Source organism: Mustela erminea, chromosome 11 (genome assembly GCF_009829155.1).
Source record: "Mustela erminea isolate mMusErm1 chromosome 11, mMusErm1.Pri, whole genome shotgun sequence".
NCBI classification, from domain to species: Eukaryota; Metazoa; Chordata; class Mammalia; order Carnivora; family Mustelidae; genus Mustela; species Mustela erminea.
In genome coordinates, this window is record NC_045624.1 from 67842944 (window position 1) to 67863588 (window position 20645).

The window sequence follows — 20645 nt, forward strand, 5'->3', positions numbered from 1 at the left end:
GGTACTAAGTGTTGTCCAGTGCTCCTAAGCATAAGAAGACTGTGCTTGGCCTTACTGACAAAATATGGGTTTCTTTGTTTGTTTGTTTGTTTTAAAGAGAGAGAGAGAAAGTGTGCAAGCAAGGGGGGAAGGGGCAGAGGGAGAGGAAGAGAGAGAACCTTAAGCTCCATGCAGGGCTCAGACCCTGATATGGGGCTCTATTTCATGACCCTGAGACTGACCTGAGCTGAAATCAAGCTTAACCCACTGAGCCACTCATGTGCCCCAAAACAAGATCATGTATTGATTGGTTGATGAAAATATGGTGACCAGAAGCTCTCAGGGACCTAATCCTGTATTTCCCCTATGAGCAATGGTCTGAGTTTGTCAATTTGTTATGGCAACTTTACAGAGCAACCGCCATGAATAAGGATTGGTTATGTTTGTTTCTTTTGATATGCCCACTTTTTTTTTTTAAGATTTTATTTATTTATTTGACAGACAGAGGTCAAAGTAGGCAGAGATGCAGGCAGAGAGAGAGAGGAGGAAGCAGGCTCCCCGTGGAGCAGAGAGCCCAATGCAGGGCTCTATCCTAGAACCCTGGGATCATGACCTGGGCCAAAGGCAGAGACTTAACCCACTGAGCCACCCAGGTGCCGCTACTTTTTTCTTTCCATCCAGAATGAACATGCCTGTGAAGTCAAGTATTTTGTCTATCTATGTTACTTTGTTCAGTGTCTAGACCATAGAAGAGTTGTGTATTAAATGAACAAATACAAGGAATGCATATCTTATTCTATGTTTATATGTATCTGATTATAAAGAAAATAATTTAAGGTAATTCTGGAAGTGGATAAGAACTTTTTCCTTTAAAGTCTATTCCTACTCAAGTCTGAGTAACAAGATGTATATACTACACATCCATTGCTAGCAGGTATCCTGTCTAATTTCCACTCTTGTGAAAGTCCTTGGCATAAGGTTAAACATACACTAAGTTCTTTTTGGCGGTTGGTTTAAGGAATAAATAATTGATCAAATAGACTGTTCTTTTGATTAGAGGGAGTGAAAGGCAAAATGTTGCCTTTACTTAGTAGCATAATATATTTTTAAAATATTTATTTATTTGAGAGAGAGAGCACGCATGAATGGGGGGAGGAGCAGAGAGAGAGAATCTTTTTTTTTTTTTTAAGATTTTATTTATTTATTTGACAGACAGAGAGCACAAGTAGGCAGAGAGGCAGGCAGAGAGAGAGGGGAAGCAGGTTCCCTGCTGAGCAGAGAGCCTGATGCGGGGTTCCATCATGACCTGAGCCGAAGGCAGAGGCTTTAACACACTGAGCAACCCAGGCACCCCTAGAGGGAGAGAATCTTTAAGCAGAGTCCCCACTGAATGCATAGTCCATTATAAGCCTTGATCCCAAAACTCATGAGATCATGCCCTGAGCTGAAACCAAGAGTTAGTGGCTCAACCGACCTAGCCAACCAGGCACCCCTCTGTTTCGTAGCCAAATCTTAATTAACTTCATAGTGCTATCAAGAAATTGAGAACACAAGCCACAGACTGAAAGAGGATATTTGCAAAAGGCATTTGATAAAGGACTGTTATCTAAAACATGCAAAGAACTCTTAAAACTCAATGATAAGAAAATAAACTACTTGATTAAAAAACGGACCAAAGACTTTAATGGATACCTCAAGAAAGAAGATACATAGATAGCAAATAAGCATATGAAAAAACATTCCATATCATGTCACCAGGGAAATATAAATTAAAACTTCCCACTACACACTGGTCAGAATGACCAAAATCCAGAACACAGCCAGCACCAAATGCTGGTGAGGATATGGAGCAACAGGAACTCTCCTTCATCACTGGCGGGAATTCTAACTATCTGATGTTCTGGAAGAGACAGAACTATGGAGATAATACAAAGATCAGTGGTGGCCAAAGGGTTGGGGTTGGGATGCATAGGCAGAGCACGGAGGATTTTTAGGGCGGTGACAGTATTCTGTATGATAATATAAGGATGAATATGTATCATTCTACATTTGTGCAAACCCACAGAATGCACACACCAAGAGGGAGCCTAATGTAAAGTATGAATTTCAGATGACTGTTAAAAAAATTTGCTCTGTTATTATATTCTTACATGTTTTGCCATGATAACGTCCAGGTTGGTATGTTTATATTTGAGTGTTCATATGGGTGTCCAGCTGATTGCACAGAAAGGGGGGTGGAGATCAATGGAGTAGAAACAAGTGATACCCGGAGAGGGCAGTTTTCAGAAATATCAACAAAGAATGACCAGAGGTCTCTCTGCAGGCCTGTAGGATGCAGACGCGTTTCAGTCACTGGGTAACTGAATGAGGATTCCAATAAATTTGCAATAAATATAAAAGTTCAGAGTTGATCTTATTGTTGATTACAATATAACTGCTACCGGCTGAATTTCACTTATATGTGATTGGGCAATAGGATAATCAGCCTATGTTATCTCTTAACCATTGACTACTCTGACTGAACGCAGTGCGAATACGGAATAGACGTGAAACACGGCCACTGATCTTAAGAAAGCTCATGGTTCAGTGGAAGAGGGAAACAATTAATAAATAAGTACAACAAAAGACTTTTACGTTGTATTCGGTTGCTGAATTTTGGGTGTTAATTGAAGTTATTTTAAGAAGAGTTTCATGACTATACCATGATGCATTTTTGAACCAGATAAAATGGTTAAAGTTATTCAAGCATCTGAGTCCACTACTAAATGGCAAATGAAAATAGACAAACTATTAAAACCATTTTTTTAACACAATGATTTCTGAAAGACTCAATTATAATTAATTTGAGACAGAAAAAATATGGGACTATAAGGATATGGGAATCACTCCTATTGTGACATTGGTTTTCTTTTTGGTAAAATTAGGGAATTAAACAGGGGATCTATAGCGTTCTCCTCAGACCTGATTTCTATGACTTAAGCCAGATTTTTTTGTTGGCCTTCTTTCTCATTTCCCTACACACAGATTTTGATTCTATAAAGAACATGAAGACTGTTGATTTTAAAAAGTGGTATATTTATTTAATCACTATTCCATATGGTGCTGGCATTGTACCTGACTTCATGGAAAGTTCCTTCCTCAGTTTCTGAAGACCTGACACACACCTTCATGTCTAAATACTATTTCTGGACATGTAATTCTTCCTATCTTACAGTCTCTATTTTCTTTCTCTAGATACATTCGAGTTCATTAATCATTTCTAACCCTTACTAGGGTTTTTGTTTGTGTTTTTGTTTTGTTTTACTTTTTGGGGTTTTTTGGTTTTGTTTTTTGTTTTTGCTTACTTGTTTGACATTATTACTGGAAATGCAAATTGGAAAGATTGTATTTAGTACTTTTGGGACTGATGGTTAGAGGCTTGTCCAAAAGGGTGGGAAACCACGAAATGTAGGTTGAGGTGTTTGAAATGATTAGGTAAGCAAGTAGAGCCGTGTCAGTCAGAGTTTCCATAGCCATGTTCCAAGGAATACTATTCTCTCAGTATGCTTGGGTAAAAATGAGTCCCATGTCCATATAAATTTGGGAATCTATGAATGCCATATATCCAGCCCATTTCTGAAGAATAAGTTAAAAAGTCCTCCTTGCTGAAGATACTTGTTCAATTTAACTCTTTCAGTATCTTTTTAAATCATGGAACTTCTCCCACCATTAAAAAAAAATGCCTGTCTAGAGTCCTCAAAATACAAACACTGTTAAATGTTGTAGTAAAAGGAGATGGTACAATAAATGGTTTTAGGAAGATTACCAGATTATGTAGGAAGAGTGAACATGGAAAGACACCAGCCTCAGAAAAATGGGTAATAATTTTGTCACAAACTTGGCAAAGAAGACATGGTCATTCCTTGCTCCTATGGTACTATTTTTCCATACAGACAGACTTTCAAGATCTGGGGAAGGGCATTGTTAGAGAAGATCATGGCTGTTCTAATTCATTACAGATCTAGAGTAACACAAAATTCCATAAAAAAGAAGAAACAAGATCACAGACGTGCACATACTCACAGATACATCGCATTTAATTTTGATGGTTCATGGACTGCTGAATTAAAGAGATGAACTTAATAGCAAAAGAATTAAAAACTTAGCTGATTTACTGATCTTTGTAAAAGGAGCATAATTGAGAGAGAGAAAAATCAAACCAATCAGGCATAAATTAAGTTCCATAGGTGGGTGGCGGGTGGAAGCCAAGAGTCTCAAGCAAAACCTTCCTGGATCAGCGACCCATTACACCTCTGAAAGAAGCTGGGTCTGGCAGAGTGGTGGAGGGGAAATCTGGTTTAAGAGTTAAGTTTTTAATCATTAAGGAAAATCCTAAGTGAGGAGGAAACTGACAACTTATAAGAGACTTCTTCTTACTTTTGACTTGGGCTTAGTTCAAGCCAATGAACCAGGGGACAGGAGAGAACACTATTTCACTCTACCGCCAATTCCACAACATTCCTCTCCAGAAACTTCCACAGAGCTGGTGAGCTTCCAGTAGTAAACACTGAGGTCTGTTTCCCCAGAATTTATGGGAGGGCCTATTACTCTCCTTTAGAAGAGAAAGTAAGAGTTCTAGAAGATTAATTATATTTATTTTTCCTCTAAAAACTTTTATTTATTTCTTACAAAGTACTAAAAGAATGAGAATGTTCTGCCAATTTTTATTGTCCCAAGTTGATAAAGTAGTAATTTGTTATAATGGTCCAATTCTACTTATTCCATAAGGAGTGTAACACTGACAAACTAACACACATCAGACACAAGATAGAGATGAACAAAGCAATATCTTACTTTGAGAAAAAAGTGTGTAAAAGCATACTAAACATCCCAGTTTAAAGAAACACATAGAAATTGTAAAAGTAATTGGCATTAAACTATACAAAGAGAAAATCCTTACATGTGCTTTCTTTAGACCTAGGACAAACAACAGTTTCTCCATCTTCTTGTCCTGCAATATTTAAATCCCCTTTGAGCAGTCAGGACATGGTGGGGTGGGGACATAAAAAATTACAGGGCTCTGATTAAGGATTAGAATCACTAGTGATACCAGTTTCTTGGAACTACGTAGGAGGAGGAAGAGAGACTATATCTTAGATGCAAACACGTAAAAACAATTTTAAGTGGATAAAAGGAAAAGTCCAGTTGAAGGCACAGTGGAAGAACAAGGAAACATAAAGGTAGCAGAAAAGTCAGATGAGCCAGTTCTGCAACAATCCATTCAAGATGGCCTCCTGCGGCAGCATGTTTACAAAACTACACTCGGGGTATGTGCTATCACCGGTACAATGCCAGTCATGTGGAAGCATTCAGAGTTGAATGCAGCTTCTACTATTATGAGGATTATTATCATTGGAGTTGTAAAGATCACGATTGGGCTTCATCTGCGTGTTTAAGTGTAGTGGTGAATTGGGAGGGAAGTCTCCGGAAGGGAGGCAGAAGTAAGCATTCTGGCCAGTCTGGATGCCACTCCCGAGTGTGGCAGAACTGAAGAGTGCTCATCAACGGTCTAAGATGGGAGGGGCTATGGGTTGTGCCACGAGGCTTCTGCGGAACCCATGCGTTGTTGGCAATCCGAGGAAGCAGTCATCCCGTGGGATGTGGGACACGCTTGCTGTGGGTCAGAATCCTGAGAGGGAGGGGACATGTCTCTCGCTGCATGACCTTAAGCCACAGGTGATGAGGCCCCACTTAACCATAAGCTATGATTCTTATCATCTTCAGAAGCAAGTCTATTCTCCGATCAGGGCATCACAGACTGTCTTTCCTCATCTGGTCCCTTTTCACCCCCAGAGGCACCCTTTTATTCTTCCCTTCCGATCACCTTGCACCCAGTGCTCCAGCGCAACTAAGCCAGTTTAGTACCCAAATAACAGCAATATCAACAATGACTGTGTTTAATGGCAGTAACTGCATTGCTACTTCCTGCGAGTGCTTTCCGCTCTGCCTGGCACTGTTCTGAGAGCTTTATCCATACGAGCTCATTTAACCTTCACAGGTACTATAACCTACAGATGAATAAACCACAGCACAGAGAGGGAGAGTGACTTCCCCGAAGTCACACAACCAGGGTGTCGACTATCCGATGCGTCTGTTTTTGAACACTTTTACTTGAAAGCCCTTCCCCAGGTCCCTTGACTGAGTCATTCGAACCTCAGTTTGGATGTCACCTACTTTGAGAAGCTGCTTCAGCACATTTCTTCCTCCGTACTCTCCCCACCGGCTTCAGTGTGAGTTGGGACTTTTTCTAATAAACTATGATTTAGAGAGAGTCAAGCTCTCTTTCTCTGGGGGGAAGTCATCTCCCACAAAGGACAGACTTTGCCATGGATCTCTCTAGAAAGAGCTTCCTGCCAGCAGCTGGGGTATGATGCCCAGAAGAGGACCATCAGCCTGTTGAGGAACCTCTTCCGTCGCTCACTTGGGTAAATATCCTCTGGAGTCGAAGGGAGGGCTAAGGGCATATGCTCTGGTTGCCCAGCTCTCTGGATCATTCTCACAAACTAATTGGAATCCTACTCATCTACTTCGTAAGAAAAATACTTAGGAGTCCACTCTGCTCCTGAGTGATTGCCTTAGGTTTTTTTTTTTTTTTTCCAAAAAATTATAGTTTCTTAAATATTTCCTAATAGGATTTTTAAAGCTTAACCTCAGCTTTCTAATTATTATATTTCTAAATTATGGCTTATGAATTCTACTGCTCAAAACCACTACTAACTAAATATTTGCTACAGTATGTCTTTAATGTACAGCTTTTAAAAACCCAGGGATTATTCATTCCCGTATTAATTCAATGATTTATTAAGTGTCTACCAGGTGCCAAGTACTCTGCCAGGTACTGGGGATACAGACAGAATAATATGAGCCTACTCTCAAGGAGCTCATCGTCTTTCAGGGAAGGGTTGGAAAGTCTATGTACACTAAATGCGATTCAGTGAGCAAGAAAAAAACCATTTTTATTACTGCATTATGTGTAATATGGCCAGACTTAACGTTTATTATAATACACAATCACTTTTGATGGATTCATTTTAAAGGTAAATGAATTTTTGTTTTTCCTTAAAAATAAAATTTTTCCAAACTTTTTATTCATAAAAAAATTGAAATTATCCTTCTTCCCACACAGCTAAGATGGAAAAAAAAATCAGGTGTGATTTTCATCTTCCATTTTAACCCTGGCAGCGGATGTCAATGTGAAATAGGTAATATTTATTGATTTCACAGTAGTTGCTTAGAAATTGAAGACTATCTTTCTAATCTTTGCAAAGTCATCATCTCTCAGTCCCTTAGAGAATTTTGTTTTCAGATTCTTTGTTTCATGCAAAGAGGTTTTGTTAAGAGGACTGGGAGGTAGGTTGGCTGCTAGGATAGACTGCCGTGTCAAGGCACATCTGAGGGAGGTCAGGGGGTTCCATCAGTCAAATGTGTGTCATGAGTGGTTCTTGGATGACAGCATCCCAGGGTGCTGCCCAGGAGCCACATCCAATGCCAACACGTGGGTTATGTCAGACCATCTACCATCTGACCAGTAGGGTCGTGAAGGTCAACAGACAGGAACTGAATTTTAGGCCCCGAAGTTTTAACACAGAAAGCATTTGGAGTCTATGATCAATACAAGCCAAAGAAATTCGAGCCCTTTGAAGACTAAAGGAACAGGCTGAGCTTGCAAATACATGAACAGAATCAGGAACCTAAAGCCTTATGAAGCCGTACCAGGACCAAAATAAATATTAACCCAATGTTTAATTGGAATCCACTGAAACTTTCCAAACTGGATGCAATGATAAAAAATCCAAAGACTCATAACTTGTCTAGCCACTAAGCTAAACTACAGTACAGGAAAAAAAATTACCCCAAACCTCAGCAAACAGAAAAGTTGAGTGGAATAATGAATGTTTTAGTCCAGCCAAGAGCTCATACTGCATTTCTAAGTATCAACTCCAGCATTTCTTGATGGATGGGAAGTTTAATAGGCTCAGATATAGTAAAAGGTAAGAGTTGTACTTACTAGGATTTATTCGGGCAAGGCGTTTTTAAAAATTATTTTTTAAAAGGATCATCAAAGACAGACTTTTAAGTATGCAGCTTTTTACCATTCTCTTAAAAACAGCCTCATTGATATATGACAGAAGGATGTTCAAGGGACTGCTCAACATTATTGAAAGAGCAAAGTCATGAAAGGAAATGAAAATGGCAAAATGCCCTTGGAACAGGCAAGAAGGAGGAGGGCAGAGCCATTTGGGAAGGAGGAGGTTTAGTGGGGATCATGGAGATAAAGAGATTGCAGGAGGTGAAGCTGCTGTTTGGTGGGAAAAGGCAGAAGCGAAACAGGATGGGAAAGGGACAGCAAGGTCAAGGGCAGGGTGTCTGTGCTTTGTTTTTTTTTTTTTAAAAGTTGGAAGGGCAAGTGGGGCATAATGAGAATAGAGACAGATGATGGCTCATGGCGGGAATTCACATGGAGGATCTAGGGGAGGCTTCCATGAGGACGAGTAGAGAACTTACACTCACTCTCCGTCTTCCAGGTTCTAACCCAACACAACTGCGAGCGCACAGTGCACGTGACCATTGTTTGCTGTACCTGTTCGTTTGGACTCTCCCCTATATTGTCTCTACAGCAACCAACCATAATCAGACTATTTTCTACACATGGTTACATTTTTACTCTTTATCCACTAAGACAAGGGTGATTTTTTCTTCTCTTGCATGGAGTTAAAACATAGTATGTTCATAATTAAGGTAATGAATAAAGTTCCTCTCGATATCAAAAATGGTTGTATTAGTATGCTTGAAAAAAGGTACATTGTTATTATGTCTTAAGCTTCTGACCAAAAAAAAAAAAAAAAAATTAAGAAATTAAAAAATAAAGGGCCTCTGTCACTAATATGCAGTTATTTATTCTCTCTTATTAAGTTAACTATGATGATAACACCAGAAAAAGTCATGATAAAATTTCAAGATTCTAGGACACTGTTAGGTAGGTTACTTTCCCACCTATGGTCAATGTGGCTTGTTAGCGTTCATGAACCAAACCTCTCTTTTGGAAACTGTTTAGAAGGCCAGACCTCCCAAAATACACAGTATTGTGTTCTTCCTTAAGGAAAACCCTATATAAAGTTGTGTAATCTTCATGGGAAATTTAAATAAGACCCTAAATAAAGTTAACAGTAACGTTAATTTTTTCAAATCACGAGGAGAACTGGCAATGACTGCATTTTCTGCAAATATACTTTTTCATTTAACTACAATATTTCTGAAATCCTATGTACAGAAATTTCATATCTTAGTCTTGATCTTTAAAATTGTAGCTTCTCTCTATCTCAGAGTGTGTGAAGTGCTACCATTTCGTGGGTGTCTCGACATTACTTATGCAGAGTGAGTGGATATGGACTTGGCTCAAGTCTTCAAGATTACATTCATTTCGCTCAGTGTGCTAATTACAGCGCAACATTCTCCCCTGGAATACAGATTTTTCCGGCCTGCTCTTTTATCTTTGTGTTAGAAATGTGGATTCTTGGGGCACCTTGGGTGGCTCAGTGGGTTAAAGCCTCTGCCTTCAGCTCAGGTCATGATCCTAGGGTCCTGGGATCGAGCCCCATATCGGGCTCTCTGCTCAGCAGGGAGCCTGCCTCCCCCTCACTCCCCGCCTGCCTCTTTACCTACTTGTGATCTCTGTCAAATAAATAAAATCTAAAAAAAAAAAAAGAAAGAAAGAAAGAAAGAAAGGCGGATTCTTGGTTAGTAGAACGTACAAAATGCATGTCTGTGTTGTCAAATCTTCCAGGTGTTTGGTTTGCCTTTAGGCTCAGGGGTGGGGTCGGTTATCTTTTTTGAGTGATACTTATTTTTATGCACCAAATATTACACTGCAACCACTTTTTAAATTTGACTCTTGACTAGTTCAAAGTCTTATTTCTTAGCATCCACTCTTTTCCACCATTTGAAAGATTCTTCCTTATGGGATTTAATTTGCAATCTGCTATGTTCTGATTGTTTGTGTTTCCCCCCCAAAATCCATATGTTGAAATCCTGATCACCAAATGATGGTATTAGAAGGTGGGTCTTGGGAAGGTGTTTAGGTCACAAGGGTGGCACCTCATGAGCAGGGTTAGTGCCCTTATAAAAGAGACCTCACAGATCTCCCTAGGCCCTCTGCCATGTGAGGACACTCAAGAAGGGGCTGGCTACAAACCAGGAAGGGAGACTTTGCCAGAACAAGACTGTGCCAGCATCCTGATCTTGGGATTCCCAGCCTCTAGAACTGAGTGAAATAAATTCCTGTCATTCAGAAACCACTTAGTCAGAGCTATTTTGTTAGAGCTGTCCAAAAGGACTAAGACATAATCTTCAGTGTGAGGGTATCACTGACTCGATTATCAAGTAAGCCTCCACCACAATCTTTTTCATTTTTGGTTCAATGATTGGATGACTCCAAGTTACACAATAAGTTTAAAATAAAGATTACCAAGGTCACCATCGTTGTCAGAAGAGTCCAAAAATAATTACCCATCTCATTTTTCTCTCTGTTCTCCAGCTATCTGAAAATTCTCATTGTCAAAAAGAATGAAAAAAACCCAAAGGGTTGATATCCAGTATTTTCTTTCCTTTTTTTTTTTTAAAATCTCCAGTATTTTCAAAACAATATTTATATTTTCACTTTGCCCTTTTCATGAAGCTAAAGGAGGTTACTTTCCGTCAGTCTTGTAAAAGGGACTAGTAATTTTAGGAGATGCTGCTACCATTTCCTTTATATTTTATGCATGTTTAGATTAAGAAGAGGAGAAAGACTCTAGCCAGTGTTGCCAAGAGCATCAAGTAGAACCATTGCTTCTAGGACACCACCACAAAAGGTTATGATTAATTTGGGGTTTTAAATAGATTCACAGTATAAACCCCTGGCCAGAACAAGTAGGGTGTTAATTGTATCAGGGAACCTGACTGGGGGAGGGGTGTGTCAATGAATTTTATTCTCCTGCCTGAATCCTGAACTAGTTCCCCAGTTCCCTAAGACAATTCTGATGAGAAAAGAGACATACCTCAAAATAAATGAACTACCCACCAGCTCTGTAGGATGGGGAGTTTGAAACAGAACTTCAAGTAGGTTTAGAGCATGACTCTAAATTCTAGCAGCATGAGGATTACTTGGAGAGCTTATTAAAACAGATTGCTGGCCCCACCCCCAGAATTTTTGATGCGGAATGTCTTAGGGGATGACACAGGGAATTTGCATTTCTCAAATGTCCCAGGTAATGCTGCCCATGATGATCAAGGTGCCACACTTCGAGAACCCTTGGTTTAGAATTGCAGAGAAGTGGTGTATCCCCCATACCTGAATTTGTAGACCTGCTGCTGTAAGTTGGGGACAGGTTGTGGACAGCACTTTCTCTTTTTCTCTTTTTTTAATAGAGAGCACAGTGGGGTGGGGAGCAGAGGGTGAGGGAGACGGAGAAACATAAGCAGGTTCCCCAGGTGACCCTAAGATCATGACCTAAGCCGAAATCAGGAGTCAGACTCTTAACCGACAGAGCCCCCACCGTGGACAGCTTTGAACGCCGGATTCAGGAGGTTTGGGAGGACTTTAGAGAGTCCACAATGGCCACCTTACGCAATTCCTGGCCCTCTTGTTAAAACTTAGACATCACCTATGAAACGCACCTTGGATGTTTAGCCCCGGCTGCTCTCAAATTGTGTCGTTCAGTCATCCTCAGGAGTCAGGGGCCTGTCTCCGCGCTGCTGTCGGCAGACGAGCGTGCCTCTCACGTCACCAGAGTGTAGGGACCTTCTCTCACTCTCTGCTCCCCCTTCCACTTCCATGTGGCTGAACCCATCTTCCCCACTTTCTCCAGCCTTAGCAGTGTCCTGCCTCTTCTCCCCTCCGCAGCTCCCAACAACACTGAGAGCTTCCTTCCTGTCAGGCCACTCACTGTCCATCTGTACTCTTCCCTGGCTCCTTCTCTTCAGGCCACAGACACGCTCAAGTCTCTCAGGTTATATAACCTGAGAGTCTCTCTTGGTTATATAATAACCTTCCCCACGAGCCGTTGCTGTCTCCTTCAGTTCCGGCCCCAGGCTCAAGGAGCGGCCTCACTCCGCAACCAGCCTCAGTCGGCATGGGAGTCGGCGCCGCCCTCTTCTTGCTTGTCGGTCCGTGTATCCCTTCTCTTCCTGAGGCCGCGGTGGCTCCACGGTTGCGCCCTGTCCTCTTTGATTTACATGCTAGTCTTATTTGCTCTCGGGACAAATGAGAGCTGACTGTGGGTTGATGCCGCCATGTTTAGCTCTTCTTATACACATCAGCTCTATGCCCAACGTGGGGTTTGAATTCTTGACCTCAAGACTGAGTGGATTTATAACCTTCTTCTTATCCCTGAGCTCCACTATTTTCAATCACCTTTTAGGAATTTCCAGGTGCCTCAGCTGCAGCGTGTCCCAGATGGCCACTTTTCAACCCCCGACCCAAGCCCGCTCCTCCTCTATGTCCTGTCTCCATCCTGGCACCACCATTCTTCCCCTCAGAGGCCTAAGGCACAAATATCAGGATCACCACGGACTCTGCTCTCCCATCAAGTCAGCTGGGCACCTGGTCCACGTGCTGGTTTCAGACTCCGTGTTCTCCTCCACAAGCCTACCGTCACCGCCACCTATATTCTGGCTCTTGCCTAGATGGTCAAACTAGCCTTCCAACCGGACGTCCTGCCTCTGGGCTTAGTGTGCTGGTGTGGAAAAGAACACAGCTTTGGGGGTCACACTAATTTGAGTTCGAATCAGTTTCCCCAGGTTCTCACTGAGCCCGCAGGCAAGTTACTTCAGCTCTCCTGTGCCTCCACGTTGTAGAGGAAGGGGTGACACGCCCACTCGGGAGTAGACTGTGAGGGCTTACTGGACCGTGTACTGTATGTAACATATTTAGCGTGGTGCCTAGCACACAGAATGACCTCCCACCCTCCTGCCAGCCCCTGCAAAATCACCTTCCATAGAAAGCTCCCCCAAATTCCCTTTTGATAGGTTTGGTCCTAAAAAGACCTGCCATCATTTTTAAAATAAAAATAAATCTGCACAATCAAGTATAAACCTATCTTTCCAGGTCATTGCATGCATTTCCTGAGTGGATCCCTGCCTTTCAGCCATTTCAATGAAAATGGCTTCTCCCTTGTTGATTCAGCTGCTGGAACGCAGCCCTGTCCTGTGTTTGCCAGGTAACCGACTCCAGCAAAGTTTCTGCTTCAACGTGAAGCCTCCCCTGACTGTGGTTTAGTGTGAAATCTGGCATGCTAGAGGGTGGAGGGAGGGCAATGTAATGTATTTTAATCTTTCTTCTTGCATGCTGTCCTCACTAGAATTTGCAAGAATTGCCATTCTGCTGAGAATTCCATTTTTTTTTTTTTTTTTTTTTTGGTATCTCCTCTCCACCCCACCCCCATCCCCATCTTGCTAAATTCTTAGAGCATTTTCTAGGAATCTCTGTTAGAGATTCTGAACCAGATTCTGAACCAGACTCTGAACCAATCCCTCTCCTCCTTTCTAGATGTCCCCACTGTGCTCTCCATGTTTCCCATTCCATGATGAGCTCATTTGCCTCCATCTTCAGCCTTCTCATGGAAAGTTCCCTCTGCTGCCCGTCTCAGGGGAACCCTCCCTCTCCCATAAGCTCGTCCCCTCCCAGGCTGCCTTCTCAGGTAGGATCTGTTCATTACTGGCTATTCTGTTCCAGAAGAGTGAAATAAAGTGTCTGTTCTCCAAGGTGTAAGACACCCAGTAAAAAGCCCTATTTCTTTTAAGCTCAGGCCATGTCTCCGTCATGCTTTCCCTCTTCTGATCTCTCTTCCTAATTCACTGAAGACTTAAGCACAGGGCTCATGATCTCCTTTTCCATTCCAGTTTTGCCTTTACTCTGGCCCACTTCAAAGCCCACAGCCCACAAGCACCTTGACCTTTTATTTCCAGGGCCCCTCAGCTCCAGAGAACTTCATGTCCACTTGAGGTCAGCGACAACATGACCACATGCTGGACCTTTGTTTGTTTGGCTTGTTTTTATCACTTGGAATTATTTCAGTTGTGAATTACTAAATCCCAACATCTCACTTTCTAATAATAATGTCCTTTTTTACTCTTACTCAATTCCTTCTTTCATACGTATTCTTTGATCTTATAGGGTCTTTTAACCCCTTGCTCCTTTTACTTTCTCCACTCTGCTTTCACTTCCTTTCAGCCACAGTGTAAAATCCTTAGCCTCTAACATCAAACATGCTCTCGTCCTTATTTCTGATCCCAAGTTCCATCATCCTGCCGCCACATTCTGGGAAAGCTTTGGCCCCGGAACCAACTACATGTCCCCCTCATCCACGTCTGTATCTATGCTGTTAGTTCTCTTGGAGGAAGTTGGCCCTGAAGATCGATGCCCTTAGAACAGTCTGGTCTCCGCACCCCTAAAGTCCATCTTTGCTTCCCTAATCAGCTCTTCTTCCTCTCTTCCATGACCAGCTAGCTGCAACCTTCTCCCTCCGGCACCTCTCCTGCTTCTCTCCTGCCTCACGGAGAAAACAAGGTCACATGAGACTGCCCTCTGCTTTCATGCACCAAACTTACACCTGCACATATTTCTCCCCTTCCTTCCCTGTTCCTTTGTTACAACAGAAGATATGTCACTGCCCAGATTTAAACTTTACCCTCTGCCTGTGCTATGCATCTATTCACTGAACATCTTCAGGAACCTTTCCCTGCCTTACACTTGCAGTGTTTCTACTCTTTGTCTTTGCTGGCGATTAGACAACAGCAACATCCTCAAGAGTCTCTACAATCTTAAAAAAAAAAAAAAAAGGGAAGAAGAAAAACTCTCTCTACCTCCCATCTTCCTTTCCTCATAGCCAAGCTTCTTGATTTTTCTTCAATGCTTCCTTCTTTCCACTCATTCCTTAACCCGTTGTTATTTGTGTCCCGTCCCCAACACATCAGCGGAGCAGTACTTGCCATGGCACAGTAAGGCTACTGAATGCAACAGATGTATTTCAGTCTGATGATACTTCCATAAAGTATTTGTTACTCTTGGTCACTCCTCTCTCTCTCTCTCTCTTTTTAGTTTTATATTATAGAAAATTTCTTTTTTAAAAAAAAAAGGATTTTTATTTATTTATTTGAGAGTGAGCAAGAACAAGCATTAGCAGGCAGAGGGGCAGACGGAGAGGGAGAAACAGAATCCCCACTGAACAGGGAGCCCGACGTGGGGCTCAATCCCAGGACCCTGGGATCATGACCCAAGTCAAAGGCAGATGCTCAACCAATGGAGCCAATTTCAAACATATTCAGAAACAGAATAATGTCAATATCCAGCTTCTATATTTAACAATACTTGCACAGTCTAATTCATCTATGTCTACACATTCCCCCTTCCCAACTGATTATTTTGAAGCAAATCTCTGACATCATGTGATTTCTTCTGTAAAATTTCAGTGTGCATCTCTAAAACATCAAACCACTTAAAATCATCAAAATAAAATGATCACACCTAAAAATAATAATTCATAAATATCAAATATCTAGTCAGTTTTCCCATTTCCTAATAGTCTTCTAATTTTTTTTAAAGGGTTGCTTGTCTGGATTAGGTTTTATATAGGATTCATATTTTAAGATTGGTTGAAATGTCTCAAGTACTGTTTCCTTCTATTTTGTTTGATATGTAGTTTCTACCTCTATTTCTTTTTTTCTTTGAAAAAAAAAATTGAGATATTTTTGTAGAAATGAGATCAGCTGTCCCACAGATTTCTCCACAGCCTTGATTTGGCTGATTCCATCCCTGTAGTATTTAATCTTTTGCATCTTTACCTCCTATTGCCTCTAAATTCAGAGATCTGGAAGAGTGACAGAATTTGAATTATATTTGGGGGAAAAACCTACTTCAAAAGTGGTTTTATATACTTCCATTACTGTGAAAGTTGTTAGCAATGACTACTACCTCATATTCAAATTCTATCTTCCTATATTAGCTGGAATATTTCTATAAAGAAAAATATCTCCTCATCAATTATTTAGTACTCCTGAAGTAGAAATCATATAGAAAAGACAGAATAAATGTTTGATTCTTTCAGAATAAATAATTAATTCTTTCTTTTACTTCTTAGTTTCCAAAATATTGGATTGGCTTTCCTCACATTCTCCAAAGATGACTAATGAGTATTTTTTTTCTTTTCTCAGTATTATTATAGAACACATAGAAACCAAGGAAGCTACCAAACACTACATATTTCTTGTCGAAGTTCTTAGAAGTCAAACTGAACAAGCTTCTGCAAGCTGAAGAATATCAATGAAGGTGATAGATTCATGAGTTCACCCTCATTGATAGTCCTTGGCCTGCAGAAGCTTATTCAATTTGGCTTCTAAGACCTTTGGCAAGAAATATGTAGTGTTTGGTAGCTTCCTTGTTTTCTATTATGATGAAATATTCCAGGCTCATTTTACACATTTCCTGCTCCAGATCTAGAATCACTAATTTCTTCCAGGATCTCTGGTTTCTTTTAGTGAAAGTGGTACTTAGCACGAACCGGACATGAGGAGTGTCAGTGCTACATTGGTCATTGTTTCTAGAAACTTTTTGTTGAATATGTATTTTTTAGATTTAAAGGTAACATATGCTACAAATTCTTACTAGTACATCCAACTTAAATCCAGGATTACTGCAGAGGTTTTACTCAATTCAAGCAACTCGTGTCTCCTTTCTACCCAGCTGATAACCACTCTTCGTTGACATGAACGCAGTCATTTATTTCATGATCCAAACACGACAGCAGCAAAGCACAGTTACAAAACAACCACCAGCAACATGAGTACTAAAAGTAATTTAAATTTTTTTGTAGTTCTTTTTATCCTTAAAATATATCTGTTTTAGAATGTATAGTTAAAACAAAGGATTTTAAAGTCAGAATCATTCTATGCTGTAATGGTTTGCCTCCAATTTGAACCGCACTAATTCTCTGAACCACACTTGATTTGTTTCATGTTACTTCACATTTTTAAAGATTTATTTATGTATCTATTTTAGAGGTGAAGGAGGGGCAGAGGTACAGACAGAGGGAGAAAGAGAGAATCTCAAGCAGACACCCAGTAGAGCAGAAAGCTGGATGCGGGGCTCCATCCCACGACACTAAGGTCATGACCTGAGCAGGAATCAAGAGTTGGATGCTCAGCTGACTGGGCCACCCAGGTGTCCCATTTCACATTTTTTAGGTACTACTTTTAAAATTGTATTTTATTTTGTAACTATGGAAAATATTTACGTAGTTCCTGGTTCCCAAGGAACCTGGTTCCCAAACCAAAGGTACCAAAGTATCTTTTAAAAAGTGTGGCTATTCTTCTTGTTTCTTTCAGGAATTCTCTTTGTTTCCTCCCTGTAAGGAAGAGTTTTGTGTATATATGTCATCTTTCCAACTTTTAAAAATATATAAATATTGAACAATGACAACATGCTACTTATTTTTCTCCACCTCCACTGCTTTTCCCATTTAAAAATATATCCTAGACAGCACTCCATAATAGTACGAAGAAATCTTCTGCATTTCCTCCTAAACTTGAATCATACTGTCTCATGTGGACGTCGGTTACTTTTGATTTGTCCACAGCCCAGTGATAGACACTTGGGTCCTTTCCAGTCTTTTGCTATTCAAGGTAGCCTTTCAATGGATCCCTTTCTGCAGATGTCGTTTTTTTCTTATTTTTGCTAGTATAGCAAAGATTCCTAGAAGTAGGAATTGCTCTGACAATGAGCAAATATGCATGATGAATTACTTTTATATACTGCCAAATTCCTCTCTCCAGTGTTAAGCCATTTTGTACCAGCAACAGCAATGTAAAGAGAATGGCTGGTTCTTTTGGTCTCATCACAGACCATGTTGCTCTTGGATTTTTGTCAGTATGACAGTTGAAGTTTCTCACCATGGTTTTAATTTGGATTTCTTTTATAGGTGAGGTTGTTTTTCATGCAGTTGAGATCAATTCTGTCCTCTTCTCACAGTCTGTCTTTCAAAAATTATAATCCCCCCCCCCCCCGTTTCTTGGGTTGGTACTCTTTTAATCTCCTTTTCTAGTTTCATTTCTCCTGTTTATTTCCTAAATATTCTTCTTTATCTGGATCTAGACTTAATGTTTCTTTTAAAAGCCACTGCTTGGATTGTAAGAATGATTACTATTCCTTTTTTTAAAATTTTACTTTAGATGATTTATTTGAGACAGAGAGAGAAAGAGAGAGCATGAATGGGGGGAAGGGGCAGAGGGAAAGGGCACAGCAGGGTTCCCACTGAGCAGGGAGCTAGATGTGGGGCTTGATCCCAGAACCCTGGGATCATGACCTAAAGTAAAGGCAGACATTTAACTGACTGAGCCACCCAGGCACCCCGGTGATTGCTATCCTGACTGGTACTGGATATGCACCTGCAGTCCAGAGGTCTCCCTCCGCTTCTGTCACACATTGAAAACTGTCTAATGGAGATCATGAGTTGAACATCCCAGCACCTTAAATTTAACCTGCACCGTGCTTTTCACTGACTGGCCCTCCCTCTGGCGACCTCCAGGCAGTGAATGAAGTGACTGATTAGCTCAGTCTCCAGCTGTTCCAGCCATAACTACCCTTTTTTTCCCCAGTCTCGCCAACCTTGTATCAAATATCAAAGCATGTCACCAATTTCTGTTTCTTTTGCCTCATAAGTGGTTCTCGAATCCATCTATTTCTCTGCATCCCAAACTACTGGTTAATACCATTGCCATTTACTCCCTAGACTATTGCACCTTTCTTCCAGTGGCCTTCCCTTTCTTTCTTTTCTTTTCTTTTCTTTTTTTTTTTTTTTTTTTTTGCTCTCAAACATGGTCAGAATTGCCTTTGAAAACACAACTAATGGAGTGCCATTTGCCAGCTTACAAACCACCAAAAGCTCCAAAAACGTTCCCAAAACCTAAGCCACCAAGTCCCAAGTCGTATTCCCATAAGTACATATGTATGTAGGTCAGTGCTCCGGAGCTCTGCACAGTCAACGTAGAAGTGGGGAGGGGGTGGTGATGGCAGCCCAGAGGGGATGTTAGTAAAGAAGGACTTCCATTTTATTTGTATTTGAACTGCTGGAATTTTTAGAATTTAGAGTGTTTTCAAGTATCCCTTATCTATTTAAAAATAAATAAAATGGACTGAGAAAGAGGCAGACTGGGTTCATCAACAGGCTGTGAACAGTCAAATTGCCCTCTTCGCCTATGTATTACCAGAGAACTTAAGACATTCTTACCTTTGTGGTCCACAGTTTGACGGTCCAGTCAAATGATGACGTGACAAACAGGTGTGAAAAGTCAATGGGGCCCACAGCCATGTGGCAGTTAATTCCAGTCACTGGTCCCTGATGACCTTCGAAGACCTCCCCAATACCCGCTTTGCTGCAGGAAGACCACACAGGAGCAGAATTTCAGTGACCTTTGCAGAGCAGCAATTGCTTTAAAAACAAACAAACAAACAAACAAACAAACCCAACACACTTGTCTCTGCATGACCACTTCCCCCGTAATTTAGAAGAACAACCATAAACTACCAAAAATGAAACCACTTTCACAGTTATCTTGAGAGAAATACAATGCTAGTCACTTCTGATGATTAAAAAATAATATGGATCAATATAATTTTTTTAACCTTTGCAATTTAATACCAAATTATGTCTTTTTGGGGGACAAATTTAATCCTTTTTCAGGAGTTCCTCAAATCCTATCATTGTTGATGGAGCACATCAATGGAAAACACACATACTTCAATCTCAGAAGCTTTCATGTTTTACCCAATAGGACTATACTCTCCTTATGATACATTTGGCTCACATTCCATTTTAACCCCTTCTGGGAACCCCATGGGCTACAAAAATCCTCACATTCTTGAATACCTACATTTATCTTAAATTTCTTAAATGAAGTTGATATATCTCAAAAGATAATACTTCGTAGAAACTCTTGCCACCACAATATGCTATGCATAACTTAAATGTGATCTTTAGAAATTAAGATATTCACTGAAAGAAGAGACGTTTTCAAGTCTACTGAATGTAACTTCCATAAGGGCTGGTGCCTGGTTTTTCTTGTTGCCAAGTGTTTGGTCTATAGTAAGTGCTCAATAAATATTTATTGAAAGAAACCACATGGGAAAAGAGACAAAACTTAGGCCTTTTCGTCTCTCCCCAAAAGAAGAACATTTGAGAAATAGTGATACGCATTGTGAAAGTTCTCCAAGGACATACATTGCTTATGTAACTAAGCTGGGATTATCCCCAGCCCGCTGTTATCACACGATAGTCTGTGGCCCAACCAAACCCAACTAAAAAATATGCCCCAAATGCTGCATTTAAAAACCCATGTGTATGAGGCTACAAATGAGACAAATACTTAGGGATTTTGTGGAATCTAAATATTATGGCCCTGATAGTAAAATGAATTAAGTTATTAAAACATCTGGGCTTCTGGAGCACCAATAAATGTCAGTGTGCTAAGCAAAATTTGAAATCATGAGAAAACGCTGCAGTGTGTGCTCCATGTAACAGGCACTCAAAAAATTATGTCCAGTGAAACTGCTAACAGCAGTTCCACACGTGACCATTTAAACTCTTCTAAAGAACATG

At 40.6% G+C, this 20645-nt stretch overlaps 1 protein-coding gene across 3 annotated transcripts in view; it reads right to left on the reverse strand.

The window, feature by feature from the left end:
• DYNC1I1 (dynein cytoplasmic 1 intermediate chain 1) overlaps positions 1 to 20645 on the reverse strand; it is a 299879-nt gene that overhangs the window by 38354 nt on the left and 240880 nt on the right. For all 3 annotated transcript variants that reach the window (XM_032304874.1, XM_032304873.1, XM_032304875.1), the window contains one exon: positions 19278 to 19422. In XM_032304874.1, the coding sequence (XP_032160765.1) occupies positions 19278 to 19422 (145 nt within the window). The remainder of the gene's footprint in view (positions 1 to 19277; positions 19423 to 20645) is intronic.